The sequence below is a fragment of the Salvelinus alpinus genome, chromosome 9 (genome assembly GCF_045679555.1).
Source record: "Salvelinus alpinus chromosome 9, SLU_Salpinus.1, whole genome shotgun sequence".
Lineage (NCBI taxonomy): Eukaryota > Metazoa > Chordata > Actinopteri > Salmoniformes > Salmonidae > Salvelinus > Salvelinus alpinus.
Genome location: NC_092094.1, coordinates 42,131,748 through 42,146,613, shown reverse-complemented (window position 1 = coordinate 42,146,613; position 14,866 = coordinate 42,131,748). Strand labels below are relative to the sequence as shown.

The following is a 14,866-nucleotide window of genomic DNA, read 5'->3' as shown; positions in this document are numbered from 1 at the left end:
TGCCGTCAAAGCAGCGTCTTTACCCCCGGCTCCCTTGGCTAAAGGACACAGACTAAAATAAGGTCAGATTATCTTTTCTTGACGTGCTATAAAGCCCCAGAAAAGAGTGCCAGTCCATTGTGAGCCATCTATCTCATCAGGTCTGTCTTCGACCCCCAGCAGCAGAACAGATAGGCACTCAATGAGAAACCATCAGAAGCAGAGAAATAAGCCCTTACACGTAGAAAAAAAGGTGCTATCTAGAACCTAAAAGGGTTCTTCGGCTGTCCCCATAGGATAACCTGTTTTAGTTCCAGATATAACTATTTTTGGTTTCAGGTAGAACCCTTTTTTGGTTCCAGGTAGAACCCTATCCACATAACTAACACATGTATGATTCAAATATACATTTTCTCATGTAAGAATCTAGCAAATAGGCATTAAATGAGACATGAGTATTATATTAATGGATAGAATATTTGTTGCTGCAGGTCATAGAGGTTATGAGAAAGCATATAAAGAATAAGTAATCCAGAAATACTTTAAATAAAACACTACTTCCACAATATGGGATACATCATACAGTGTTAAAGTAGTGTATCTGAGGGTTAATTTATGGTCAAATTCTGATGAAGGCTAGAAAAATATGATTCACTCACTCTAGCAAGAAGTGTTTTTGGCTTGCCTTTGGATGGCTCTTTGCCTTAATAAAGTGATACCAACTGGGGAAGGTTTTGATTGCCAATAAGGTCCAAGTGAAATCTGTCTGCACTCCAAAAATGTGTGTCCCCTCTACAAACCTGACATTTACGGAAATGAGCAAAGCTAGCAGGGAATAACATTTTGGACTTTGGAGTTCTACTTTTATTTTTTAACATTGATCCAGGAGTCAATGTTTGCTAATTAGGCTTTCATCCAACCCACAAGGATCCATGATAAAATGAGTATACAGCAACGTGTTTTCCCTATCTATCACAAGGCAAGCAATGGCGAGAAAAAAACACTTGTCCTGTGGGCTTGATATTCAATGTCCGTTGAGTGTCACCAAGCCCCGATGGTGCCATAGTGGTAACATAAATACCGTATAATATCATATTCAACATCATGTATAGCAGGGGTGTCAAATTCATTTTGACCCCGGCGGCCGCATTCGGTCTTCAACGGATCCGGAGGGCTGCACTGAAACTTGGCTATGTTTCCTCACTGTCAAAAATAGCTAAAAATAGTCCTCTATCCATCCTTTTAAGAATTTTCTATGTTCTCTGACTGTCTAGCTTTCAGTTCAGTGTTTATTAGTGAGCTATACACAGTCAAGAAACTGTATAAATGTTGGTCCATTATCATTTTAACACAGTTTCAAGTTTCAAAGTAAAAAAAAAAAACTCAAAACCACCCAAAGGTTGGAATGTCCCCCCTCGCGGGCTGGATCCGAGCTGTATGTTTGACACTCCTGATCTATAATACTGTTTTTATACTACTGTTTCACTGTTTTTATATTACTGTTCTACTGTTGTTGTACTACTGTTCTGTTTTTAAACTACTGTACTGTTTTTATACTACTGTTCTAATACTACTGTTCTACTGTTTTTATACTACTGTTCTACTGTTTTTATACTACTGTTCTAATGTTTTTATACTACTGTTCTAATGTTTTTATACTACTGTTCTACTGTTTTTATACTACTGTTCTAATGTTTTTATACTACTGTTCTAATGTTTTTATACTACTGTTCTACTGTTTTATGCTACTGTTCTACTGTTTTATACTACTGTTCTACTGTTTTATGCTACTGTTCTACTGTTTTATACTACTGTTCTACTGTTTTTATACTACTGTTCTACTGTTTTATGCTACTGTTCTACTGTTTTATGCTACTGTTCTACTGTTTTATACTACTGTTCTACTGTTTTATGCTACTGTTCTACTGTTTTATACTACTGTTCTACTGTTTTTATACTACTGTTCTACTGTTTTATGCTACTGTTCTACTGTTTTTATACTACTGTTCTACTGTTTTTATACTACTGTTCTACTGTTTTTATACTACTGTTCTACTGTTTTATACTACTGTTCTACTGTTTTATACTACTGTTCTACTGTTTTATGCTACTGTTCTACTGTTTTATACTACTGTTCTACTGTTTTATACTACTGTTCTACTGTTTTTATACTACTGTTCTACTGTTTTTATACTACTGTTCTACTGTTTTATGCTACTGTTCTACTGTTTTATACTACTGTTCTACTGTTTTATGCTACTGTTCTACTGTTTTATACTACTGTTCTACTGTTTTTATACTACTGTTCTACTGTTTTATACTACTGTTCTACTGTTTTTATACTACTGTTCTACTGTTTTTATACTACTGTTCTACTGTTTTTATACTACTGTTCTACTGTTTTATGCTACTGTTCTACTGTTTTATACTACTGTTCTACTGTTTTATGCTACTGTTCTACTGTTTTATACTACTGTTCTACTGTTTTTATACTACTGTTCTACTGTTTTATACTACTGTTCTACTGTTTTTATACTACTGTTCTACTGTTTTTATACTACTGTTCTACTGTTTTATGCTACTGTTCTACTGTTTTATACTACTGTTCTACTGTTTTATGCTACTGTTCTACTGTTTTATACTACTGTTCTACTGTTTTTATACTACTGTTCTACTGTTTTTATACTACTGTTCTACTGTTTTATACTACTGTTCTACTGTTTTTATACTACTGTTCTACTGTTTTTATACTACTGTTCTACTGTTTTATACTACTGTTCTACTGTTTTTATACTACTGTTCTACTGTTTTTATACTACTGTTCTACTGTTTTATACTACTGTTCTACTGTTTTTATACTACTGTTCTACTGTTTTATGCTACTGTTCTACTGTTTTTATACTACTGTTCTACTGTTTTTATACTACTGTTCTACTGTTTTTATACTACTGTTCTACTGTTTTTATACTACTGTTCTACTGTTTTTATACTACTGTTCTACTGTTTTTATACTACTGTTCTACTGTTTTATACTACTGTTCTACTGTTTTTATACTACTGTTCTACTGTTTTATGCTACTGTTCTACTGTTTTATACTACTGTTCTACTGTTTTATGCTACTGTTCTACTGTTTTTATACTACTGTTCTACTGTTTTATACTACTGTTCTACTGTTTTTATACTACTGTTCTACTGTTTTTATACTACTGTTCTACTGTTTTATACTACTGTTCTACTGTTTTATGCTACTGTTCTACTGTTTTATACTACTGTTCTACTGTTTTTATACTACTGTTCTACTGTTTTTATACTACTGTTCTACTGTTTTTATACTACTGTTCTACTGTTTTTATACTACTGTTCTACTGTTTTTATACTACTGTTCTACTGTTTTTATACTACTGTTCTACTGTTTTATACTACTGTTCTACTGTTTTATGCTACTGTTCTACTGTTTTATACTACTGTTCTACTGTTTTTATACTACTGTTCTACTGTTTTTATACTACTGTTCTACTGTTTTTATACTACTGTTCTACTGTTTTTATACTACTGTTCTACTGTTTTTATACTACTGTTCTACTGTTTTATGCTACTGTTCTACTGTTTTATACTACTGTTCTACTGTTTTATGCTACTGTTCTACTGTTTTTATACTACTGTTCTACTGTTTTATGCTACTGTTCTACTGTTTTATGCTACTGTTCTACTGTTTTATACTACTGTTCTACTGTTTTTATACTACTGTTCTACTGTTTTTATACTACTGTTCTACTGTTTTATGCTACTGTTCTACTGTTTTATACTACTGTTCTACTGTTTTATGCTACTGTTCTACTGTTTTATACTACTGTTCTACTGTTTTATACTACTGTTCTACTGTTTTATACTACTGTTCTACTGTTTTTTATTCATACGATAAAGATAGTCATCCCAAAACGTTTAGCACCGTCATCCTTTAGCACGTCACCCTTGCTAGTGCTACTCCTTATTGCCTGCTCTCTCTCTCTATCGGTGGGTGCGTGAGTACTCGTGTTTGCATGTGTGTGCGTGTGTGTGTGTGTCTACGCTTGTGTGTGTGTGTGTGTGTGTCTCAGCTCAGTAAAGCAGCTCATTTGCTAGGTTGGGCTTGGTGAGGGGAGGGAGCAGTGAGATTGGCAGGTATGCACCCAGCCAGCACCAAGACTCCTGATGAGGCTGCCTCATTCACACAGCTCATTTACCATTCTGTGATTACACTTGCAGGACTGGGGAACAGGGAGCCACACACACACACACACACACACACACACACACACACACACACACACACACACACACACACACACACACACACACACATTCCCTTTTCACCCTAGTAACCCCGTGTTGTTTTTTTCCTGTCAAGCACCAAAACAAGCTGACAGCAATTACCACAGAACACAAGCAGTAGCACAGAGTGGCATGGCTGCTGGTGGTTAAGACTCTCACACGGAGCTGCTGTTGCTGTTGTCTCACACTTTATTGCTTTGTGCGTTCAGTATCACTCTGTTTACTGTTGCTTTGTTTATTCCAAGCAGTTAGAGAGGAAACCATGCATGCAGAAATAGTCAGTGAAACGACAAGGTTCAGCAGCGTTAGCCCCGAGGCTTCATGCATGTAACACAATGTGTCTGAGGCCCGCAACAACAACTCATTTAAAATGGCAAAACAATTCAGGTCAGTTTTGCCTTTGAAATTATTAAGCAATTGTATGCCTTCTGCGTCATGATTACTACACATTACTGCATCTTACATGAATTTGAATATCTCCCAGAACATGTATGTGCCAAATCTAAAATGTACAATGTACAAATAAAATGTGATTTGATTTGATGTATCCTGCAACCCATGCCCTATCCTGAGGCCCCTTACTGACGTTTAAAAATCCAACAAAAAGTACTTGTCCTTATATCCAGTGAAAAATAGGGGTCTGATTGTGCAGTGCCTTAGTGCTTCAGTTGAAACACCTCCACAACAGCAGCCATTTCAGACTGACAGGCATAACTCTGATGCACTCTGATCTGGAAAGAAAAGCCATCCCTCTGCCTGTCTAGTTTTAATCAACAGATGTGGTCCCTAGAGAGTGCATGGGACCATGACGACCAGCGGGCTAGCACCTGCCATTAACTTTTTATGGCTGCAGGGGCAGTATTGAGTAGCTTGGATGAAAGGTGCACAGGGGTGCCCATAGTAAACTGCCTGCTCCTCAGTCCCAGTTTCTAATATATGCATATTATTATTCATATTGGATAGAAAACACTCTGAAGTTTCTAAACTGTTTGAATGATGTCTGTGAGTATAACATAACTCATATGGCAGGCAAAAACCTGAGAAAAAATCCAAACAGGAAGTGGGAATTCTGAGGCTGGTCGATTTTCAACCAAGATCCCATTGAATTCACAGCGAGATATGGATGTGTTTGCACTTCCTACGTCTTCCACTAGATGTCAACAGTCTGTAGAACCTTGTCTGATGCCTCTACTGTGAATGGGGGCCGAATGAGAGGGGAATTAGTCAGATCTGCCATAACCTGACCATGCTTTGACCTTGCATGAGAGGGAGCTCTGTTCCATCGCTCATCTGAAGTCAATGTAATTCTCTGGTTGGAACGTTATTCAAGATTTATGTTAAAAACATTCTAAAGATTGATTCAATACATTGTTTGACATGTTTCTACTGACTGTTACGGAACTTTTGGACATTTCGTCAGCTTTTAGTGAACGCGCTTCCTGACGTTGGATTTGTTTACCAAACACGCTAACAAAAATAGCTATTTGGACATAAATGATGGACATAACCGAACAAAACAAAAGTGGGAGTCCTGGGAGTGCATTCCGACGAAGGTCAGCAAAGGTATGTGAAGATTTATAATGCTTTTTATGAGTTTTGTTGACTGCACAATTTGGCAGGTAACTGTATGGCTTGCTTTTGTGGCTGAATGCTGTTTTCAGATTATTGAATATTGTGTTTTGCCATAAAGCTTTTTGAAATCTGACACAGCGGTTGCATTAAGAACAAGTGTATCTTTAATTCTATGTAAAACATGTATCTTTCATCGAAGTTTATGATGAGTATTTCTGTTATTTGACGTGGCTCTCTGCAATTTCTCCTGATATTTTGGAGGCATTTCTGAAAATGGCGCCAAACTGAGGTTTTTGGATATAAATATGAACTTAATCGAACAAAACATATATGTATTGTGTAACATGAAGTCCTATGAGTGTCATCTGATGAAGATCATCAAAGGTTAGCGATTCATTTTATCTCTATTTCTGCTTTTTGTGACTCCTGTCTTTGGCTGGAAAAATTACTGTGTTTGTCTGTGATTTTGCGGGGACCTAACATAATCGTTTGTGGTGCTTTTGCTGAAAAGCCTATTTGAAATCGGACACTTTGGTGGGATTAACAACAAGAATACCTTTAAAATGGTATAAGATACATGTATGTTTGAGGAATTTTAATTATGAGATTTCTGTTGTTTGAATTTGGCGCCCTGCACTTTCACTGGCTGTTGTCATATCGATCCTGTTAACGGGATTGCAGCCATAAGACGTTTTCAAGTTGGAATCTGTAGCGGTGAAAATGCCACGTCCGTTTGCCATATTAAAACAACAGACATTACTTTTTTTTTTTAAAACACTGCTTTTTTTCTCCATCTGACATCATTGCATGATGTGCAATGAGCAGGGGAGAGTGGGGTACTGTATATTGAGCCCCTCTCGTTTCTAGGAAACCATACAAAATCAATAGTTTGACCATGTATTTAGGAAGAGGTCATCATTTCATGGAGTCTGTGAAGGAAGAAACCACATGGAAAAAGTATTACGCAAGTTACGTCAAAAAAACTGCTTTTCACCAAGTGAGATTCATGTATTGTGTTAGTGGTTTCATGATGCTTGTATCTAAACCAAAGTAGATAATTTTAAGATTGTTCTATACATCAGTTGGGGTCTTTATTAGCTTCAATTATAGGTCCTAAACTTAGCATGAAAGTGCATTCTTGTGGCTGTGTGGGCTAATATAGTCGAGATGTTTGGCTTGGGTTATGTTGAGCCAATGGTTGAGCCAATGGCAAGTTAAGCAAGGCATTATCGCTGGGATATGATGTAACAACAGGGCCTGGCCTATGTTAAAAGTGTTTTAAAAAGTACAAAGCGTTTGTTAGGTGTTAAGCCTGTGTTAAAAGATGCTACGAATATTAAAAGACAAAAAAAGGGACTGTGAATGTGTTTTTGGGAAATAAAGATAGACATGGTTTTAAAAAGGTAGTAGTACTATTTAATTCAGTACAGACATTTGTTGGCCGCTTAATTTACCCTGTCCCACGGCTCAATTTACCCTATACCCAGAATAAGTTGTGCCAAGAGAAAACTTTTTTTTGGAGAAGCTGGGTTTTCGCAACTGTAATGTTTACATGAATTCTGATTATTTCCAGGGATACATAACATCCTGAAATATATGTCATGTCTTTGTTAGAAATAATACTATATTTCCCTTGACGGAGTGATGCTGAACGTAAAAACTATCTCACCTTTAAAGACAGACTCAACCATCTTTCCCTTAATGCGGATCTCAGCTTTAAAGTCAGACGCAGGGTGCATCTGAAATTGCACCCTATACCCTATATAGTGCACTACTTTTGACCAGGATCCACTGGGTTCTGGTCAAAAGTATTGGACTATGAGGGAATAGGGTCCCATTTAGGACGCAGCCGAGAAGCCTATCCGCATGCCTCAGCCCTGCTGTGTTTGCTATGTTTGTCATTGTGCCGACATTCCACAGAGGACTGGAGAGTAAATCATTTAAGAAAAAATTTGATATCCATTGAATTATGTTTTATTAGTCGTTTGTTAGGCTCTACACCACAGAAAATAAGAAATTAATCAATGTCTTTGTTCCCAATTGGTCAGAAGGAAATGGCACTAATTTCTAACCAGTTTCATCTTCTTTCCGTCAGATTCTTCTCTTTGCTCAAGCTGTGATGTTGGGCGCTTATCACTGAGCCTTTGTTGAACAGTTTTAGTAATTAGAGATTAAATACTACACTCTTGGAAAAAAACGGTTTGAAAAGGGTTCTTCGGCTGTCCCCTTTTAGATTCTAGATAGAAACTTTTTTTGTAAGAGTGTATAAGCAGACTGAAAGGTTTTTTATTCTTCTAACAGGCTGTACTATTCAGAAGACACAAACAGTCAAAATATGGCTAGAAATAACAATGGTATCAAAAGGAATGGTCATTTAAGTTCACACAACAAAATGACCATCTGTAGAGTCTATACTTCATCTGTGTTTTCAAAACAACACTTATTTGTCTCTACTTCACTCAACCTTTTCCATGTTGTCAGTATACCCTCTCATCTTACAGCTACACTACCATTCAAAGTTCGGGGTCACTTAGAAATGTCCTTGTTTTTGAAAGAAAAGCACCTTTTTTGTCCATTAAAATAACATCAAATTGATCAGAAACACAGTGTACGTATTGCTAATGTTGTAAATGACTATTGTAGATGGAAACGTTGTTTTTTTTAATGGAATATCTACATAGGCGTACAGAGGCCCATTATCAGCAACCATCACTCCTGTGTTCCAATGGCACGTTCTGTTAGCTAATCCAAGTTCATCATTTTAAAAGGATAATTGATCATTAGAAAACCCTTTTGCAATTATGTTAGCACAACTAAAAACTGTAGTTCTGATTAAAGAAACAATAAAACTGGCCTTCTTTAGACTAGTTGAGTATCTGGAGCATCAGCATTTGTGGGTTCGATTACAGGCTCAAAATCGCCAGAAACAAAGAAACTTCTTCTCAAACTCGTCAGTCTATTCTTGTTCTGAGTAATGAAGGCTATTCCATGCGAGAAACTGACAAGAAACTGAAGATATCGTACAACACTGTGTACTACTCCCTTCACAGAACAGCGCAAACTGTCTCTAACCAGAATAGAAAGAGGAGTGGGAGGCCCCGGTGCACAACTGAGCAAGAGGACAAGTACATTAGAATGTCTAGTTTGATAAACAGACGCCTCACAAGTCCTCAACTGGCAGCTTCATTAAATAGTACCCGCAAAACTCCAGTCTCAACGTCAACAGTGAAGAGCCGACTCCAGGATGCTGGCCTTCTAGGCAGAGTTCCTCTGTGTGTGTTCTTTTGCCCCTCTTAAAAAGTTATTTTTATTTGCCAGTCTGAGATATGGCTTTTTGTTTGCAACTCTTCCTAGAAGGCCCACATCCTGGAATCACCTCTTCACTGTTGACGTTGTTTTACGGGTACTATTTAATGAAGCTGCCAGTTGAGGACTTGTGAGGCGTCTGTTTCTCAAACTAGAGTTTCAGTTTCAGAAGAAAGTTTCTTTGTTTCTGCCCATTTTGAGCCTGTAATCGAACCTACAAATGCTGATGTTCCAGATACTCAACTGGTCTAAAGAAGGACAGTTTTATTGCTTCTTTAAATCAGGACAACAGTTTTCAGCTGTGCTAACATAATTGCAAAAGGGTTTTCAAATTTATAATTAGCCTTTTAAAATGATAAACTTGGATTAGCTAACACAACGTGCCATTGGAACACAGGAGTGATGGTTGCTTATAATGGGCTTATGTATGCCTATGTAGATATTCCATTAAAAATCAGCTGTACATTCTAACTCCTATCATCAGCTACTCTGCTGCCCATGATATTCTTACTCTGGTATTATTCAAATATTCTATGTATTTGGTTGCTTTTAGCCTAAGTAGTGCTCCATGTACAACATCCTCCTCCTCCTTCTGCCTTTAAAGGACAGGCAACCATGAAAATAAGATAGGCCTCCCCAGAGGAGCTGCCCTGTTTCCATAGCTTAAAATACCACATTTATATCACAACCTTACAGCTGCTCTTCATTTGTTCCCCCTCCCTGGGCTGAGCTGAGCGATGATAAAGCCTAGCCTGCTCCCTGCTCTTTGCTCTGCGTCAGGCCCTGGCTGAGGCTCTCTGCTATTTAGGGAAAGCACTCACTCTGATTCCTGGACTGGAGAGGATGGAGGGGATGCAAGTCTAATAACTCTACGATGGCCATATATCAACGCTAGGCTTCAATTTGTGTATTCTACCGAAAGGGAGGACCTAACAGGTCCAAACAAGTAGCAGATTCAGGCCATAAACACACTGATTGCTCATACAGGTGTAGGATTTTAATGTGACCTATATTGTCACAGCAAAATAATCCTGCAGCAGCAGGATTTGAAAGTTTAGTCTATGATGTTGCTTGATTGGTGGTTAGGCTATTAGCTGGCCAAAAGTAGGCTATATAAAAAGTGCAATACTGTTAATGTAACCGTGTGTTAGTGTGGGTTTTCAGTGAATTTATGTAAATCACAAAGCTCATCTGCATTTCTGGCGATGCAGGAGAATTCTCAACAACAAAAGAGCATTCAAATTAAGATCCTACACCTGTATATTCCTGGACAAACAAGACACTAAAGGACCAGAGAATCACCCGGCCTGGACAGCTCCATTTAACACACTCATATGTCACATCCATTAAATCAACGGTTATGACGCAGGGAATAAAGTATAGTGTTGTTTGTCTGTTTCAATGATTTTCTCCAAGTTAATTGTTGTTTGGCTTTGAATGGAAGAAGATGGGAATCCATTTGGAAACCATGAAGGTTGTGCTAAATGGGTTGCACATTTAGGATATAACAGGCTCTATGAAAGGTTTTTCTGGGTGCACAAGTTGATAAAATAAGATAAAAAATTTACAAAAACTTACAGCTCGAAGAGTTGAAGATTCTGGAAGAGTTGCCATGATAATGTGGTCAGAGGATTCTTCGATAAGTTTCTGTAGAAGAGAGGGAGAGAGAGAAAACACATGAGAGGGATAAATGTATTAGTGCTGGACTACGTGGCCGAGGCAGATGAAGAAAACAGCAGCAGAGAAAACACAAAGCACAAACCAAAGAAACACGAAAAATCCTGAGAGAATAAGTGGTGCTGGAGGGAACGGAGCAGCCTTGACAATCCAATAAAGACAGACTTGGTCATTTTCAAGACAACAAATTAAATAGAGACACCGAGGGCCTGAGGCCTTCAAATCCAATACAAAGGAGGTGAGATAAGGCATGTAACCACCAGAGCACCGCTCTAAGGTGTTAAACCCTGAAATGGAGGCATTCTTGTAGAGCGAGAGTGAGTGGTCCACCAAAAGATCTGTATGTATTCTGGAGAGCTGATAACATATTTATATTTACATTTTTGTCATTTAACAGACACTCTTATCCAGAGCAACTTCCAATACGAAAAGGCATGCGCTTCCAGAAGTGAAAAATGGTAGGCTACAGTATGAAGTACGAGGTTGTGCTCAAGATCAACGCAATGATGTGAAAATATTGCACCATCAAACTAACACAGTGAAATGCTCACTAGGGACCAGCTACCCAAGCCCTCTCCAACCCAGACCCATCTCTGTGAAGAGACGGTGAGCACCAGGGGGGTTGAATCACTAATAGTAGAGCCAGGCGAACAGCCACTCATTATCAATATTCATTGAATACTTCAGATCACTTAATACCCTAACACTGCCCTGGTTAGATCCTAGCAGGCCTGCTTGACAGATAATCAATGCATTCCACTGCAGTCTTACCACTCATCTGGCCCTGGGGAGCTGGGGACTGCTGCTTCTCTGGCTGCCTGTCCCTGACCTGTTCCCTCTGCTGCCTTGCTCTGCAGCACCACGGACAGGGAGAGAGTACACTACACACACACCTCTCGGTAGCCTCTCTATACAGAACCACAGACAGCACAAGACCAGATCAATGGGCAGCATCTATGGGCAGCATAACTACACATATCTCTTAGTGCTGTCAATAGTCCACATTGCTGTACAATATTCACTGCATACTGTTACCTGCTCCTCTCTACTACAGGACCATGGACAGTGCCAGTATTCAAACACAGCCCATTGCCTGTTCTTACTTCAGCACCATGGATAGAGGCATACAGTAGGATGGGCAGTTCAGGCTATTTTCTCAAATATAAAGATGAAATCACTCTACTGTACAGTAAATCCTTCCCTATCTCAGACCTGGCGGTAGGTAGCATAGGCTCAGTATCCCACATTACGGGTAAGAAGCCGGCCTCAGTTGGTCAGGCACAGGAGGCTCTTCAGCGGCCACTGTGACTAATTCAGCTTGAGGATTTCGGAGAGTCAAATTGCCCAGCTGAGGGCTGGTTGCCTGTTCCCCCACACTACAGTCCAATTCCTATCACACCCTCTTCTCCCTGCAGTGTGCACTCATTCACTCCCTTTCAAGGATTTCAAATCGTTGGGTCGGGGTAGACAGAGTCTGTAATAGTTTTTTTTTTATACCTCAATCATTGAGAGGGAAAGGGGGGAAATCTTACCGTTCATACCATTCTTTATCATTACTATACATGTTATGGCGTAGTTGATTCATGGGTAGTCTATGTTGTTTACGTGTTTTATGTTTCAAAGGAAGAGGTCTGTCCAGGTTGATTGCATCAAATGAAACAAAATTGTTCCTTTCATTTCAGGAAACATTACCGCGATGCTTAATGTGCTTCCTCGGCAAGTACCTCATTTGGTGGTTGGGTGCATTGGGATCCCATAGGCCAGTGGTTCCCAACCTTTCTTCGGTTACTGTACCACCAATTGAATTTTGCTCTGCCCGGAGTACCCCTGAAATACCCCCTCATGTGCATTTTACCGGCAGGCCTGTGGTCTAATATGTCTTCTCTGACTAGGTATCCCCCTTTCCCTAGTACCCCTGGTTGGGAACTACTGCCCTAGACTAACCCTACTAAACACCGATGCGCTGCTGCACATGTCTGTTTCCGTGGCAACGAAAAAACCAAAGAGGCGCCTGCCACCGCTCATGATTTTACCTTGCATTTTCTGTGACACAGAGGGAACAGAACCCTACACAGAGCTGTACGTCTTTTTTTAGAGGACCTGCGACCACCATAACAGAGACAAAGTGTGTGACCTGGCATTACAGCAGCCGCTTCGAGCCAAGTCTCCAGAGACAATGGTAACTAATCCCCTAGCTAGCTGAAGGATTAGGAGCCAGGAGGACTGCACCACCAAGACGCCAGGAGGACTCAGGATGCTACTAGCATCTTCCATAACACTCTATGTGCACCTCTGGCCCCTGGCATTCTAATCACCTCATTAAATTGATAATGAGATTATTAAAGCTGCATCCATTGGGACTAGCAGGGGCTGTATGGTTTATTTCTACATGTTATTATTCTTGGCACACAAAGGAGTTCATCTGGACACTGTGTATTAAGAGCCCAGTCCTAGGAAAATAACATGTAGCCAGAGCCAGAGCTAACTGAGCCGGCAAAAAGGCTGTCTGTCTGTCCATCTGTCTATCAAGCCTGTCCCCCTGAGGACGGGGACACGCTAATGAGAAATGGGAACTCTACACAAAGACTGCCCTCAGAAGGACAAATATAGACACTGGAATTAGATACAAGTATACTGTAGGAGGAAAAAGCTAGTGTTTCTAAGAAAGTATGCCCATGAAGATGGCCTGTTGACAAAGGATTTTTTTCTGGCTGCTAGACAACAGAGTATTAGTAGTGATTAGTAATGGTTTCTGCAGTTGTTGACCTGCCCTTTGCAGCATCAAAAGATGATGCTCCCCAGTCGAACAGTCACCTTCCATCTGTGTAACAGTGATAAAGAGATAATGGCATCACATGGGAATGGAACTATGATGTGAGCTGCAGCCTTTCAGAGGAAAAAAACAAATAAATTCACACCATTAGTCTAAAAATGGAACACAATAACGGAATTTTGTAGGAAACCTCTCTTGGCTCACAAATAATCCCTTTCAGATTGTCACACAGACAGAATCAATTAGTGGAATGGTTTAGGGAGAGCTGCATACTGGAGCAGAGGAAGAGCAGGAGGCCTCTGGAAGAACTCGTGTTGTTTAGACACAGTATCTTCTGCATACAGGGCCGGCCCCAGGCATAAGCGAAATATATATTTTTAAATGTATTATTATTCTTTTTATTTATTCTTTATTTAACTAGGCAAGTCAGTTAAGAACAAATTCCTATTTACAATGACGGCCTACCCCGGCCAAACCAGGACAACGCTGGGCCAATTGTGCGCCGCCCTATGGGACTCCCAATCACGGCCGGATGTGATACAGCCTGGGTTCAAACCAGGGACTGTAGTGACGCCTCTTGCACTGAGATGCAGTGCCTTAGACCGCTGCGCCACTCGGGAGGCCGTATGCACTTTTTTTAGGAACTCAGTCAGGTATAGTAGTTCCAATTCTGACATTTGGTTGTGCATCAGCAGTTTTTATTTTCTTGTCAGTCACTCAATAAGCTGTATCAGCTAACAATTTTATTATTGGTAAGTTAGTCTAACCAGCTATCTAAACTTGTAGTAATCATGGCCGAATACCCACCGAGCATGCAGGGCCCATGCCCAGGGGCCCTGACTTCCAGGGGGCCCCCATTGGTTTTGTTAGTCACTCTCACTCAGATATCATATTAACATGGCATAAGTCATGGCAAAATGTGTAGAATTGCTGGAAATGATCTGTTAAACTGCAAACTTAATAGAATTGCATGAAATGTGTTGTAAAATTGCAAAATGTTCTTTCCTCCCCATGGCAGAACGTGTAGAATTGCAAAGACATTCCTTGAAACTGCAACATCTGATACGCCCTATGGCAAAATGTGTTGAATTGAAGGAAATTAACTTTAAAAAAAAGTTCTCTCCACAGTTAAGAGGTAGGACACTAAAAGGTGGGGGGGCCCCCCAACCAAACCTCGCTTAGGGCCCTCAAAACGCTAGAGCCAGCCCTGAATGCATCGGTGCACTATATGTTGGCATGAATATGCA

The 14,866-nt window shown here is 39.6% G+C and overlaps 1 protein-coding gene across 4 annotated transcripts in view; it reads right to left on the bottom strand.

The window, feature by feature from the left end:
* ntrk3a (neurotrophic tyrosine kinase, receptor, type 3a) overlaps nucleotides 1-14,866 on the bottom strand; it is a 256,450-nt gene that overhangs the window by 147,895 nt on the left and 93,689 nt on the right. For all 4 annotated transcript variants that reach the window (XM_071326246.1, XM_071326248.1, XM_071326247.1 and 1 more), the window contains exon 4: nucleotides 10,748-10,816. In XM_071326246.1, the coding sequence (XP_071182347.1) occupies nucleotides 10,748-10,816 (69 nt within the window). The remainder of the gene's footprint in view (nucleotides 1-10,747; nucleotides 10,817-14,866) is intronic.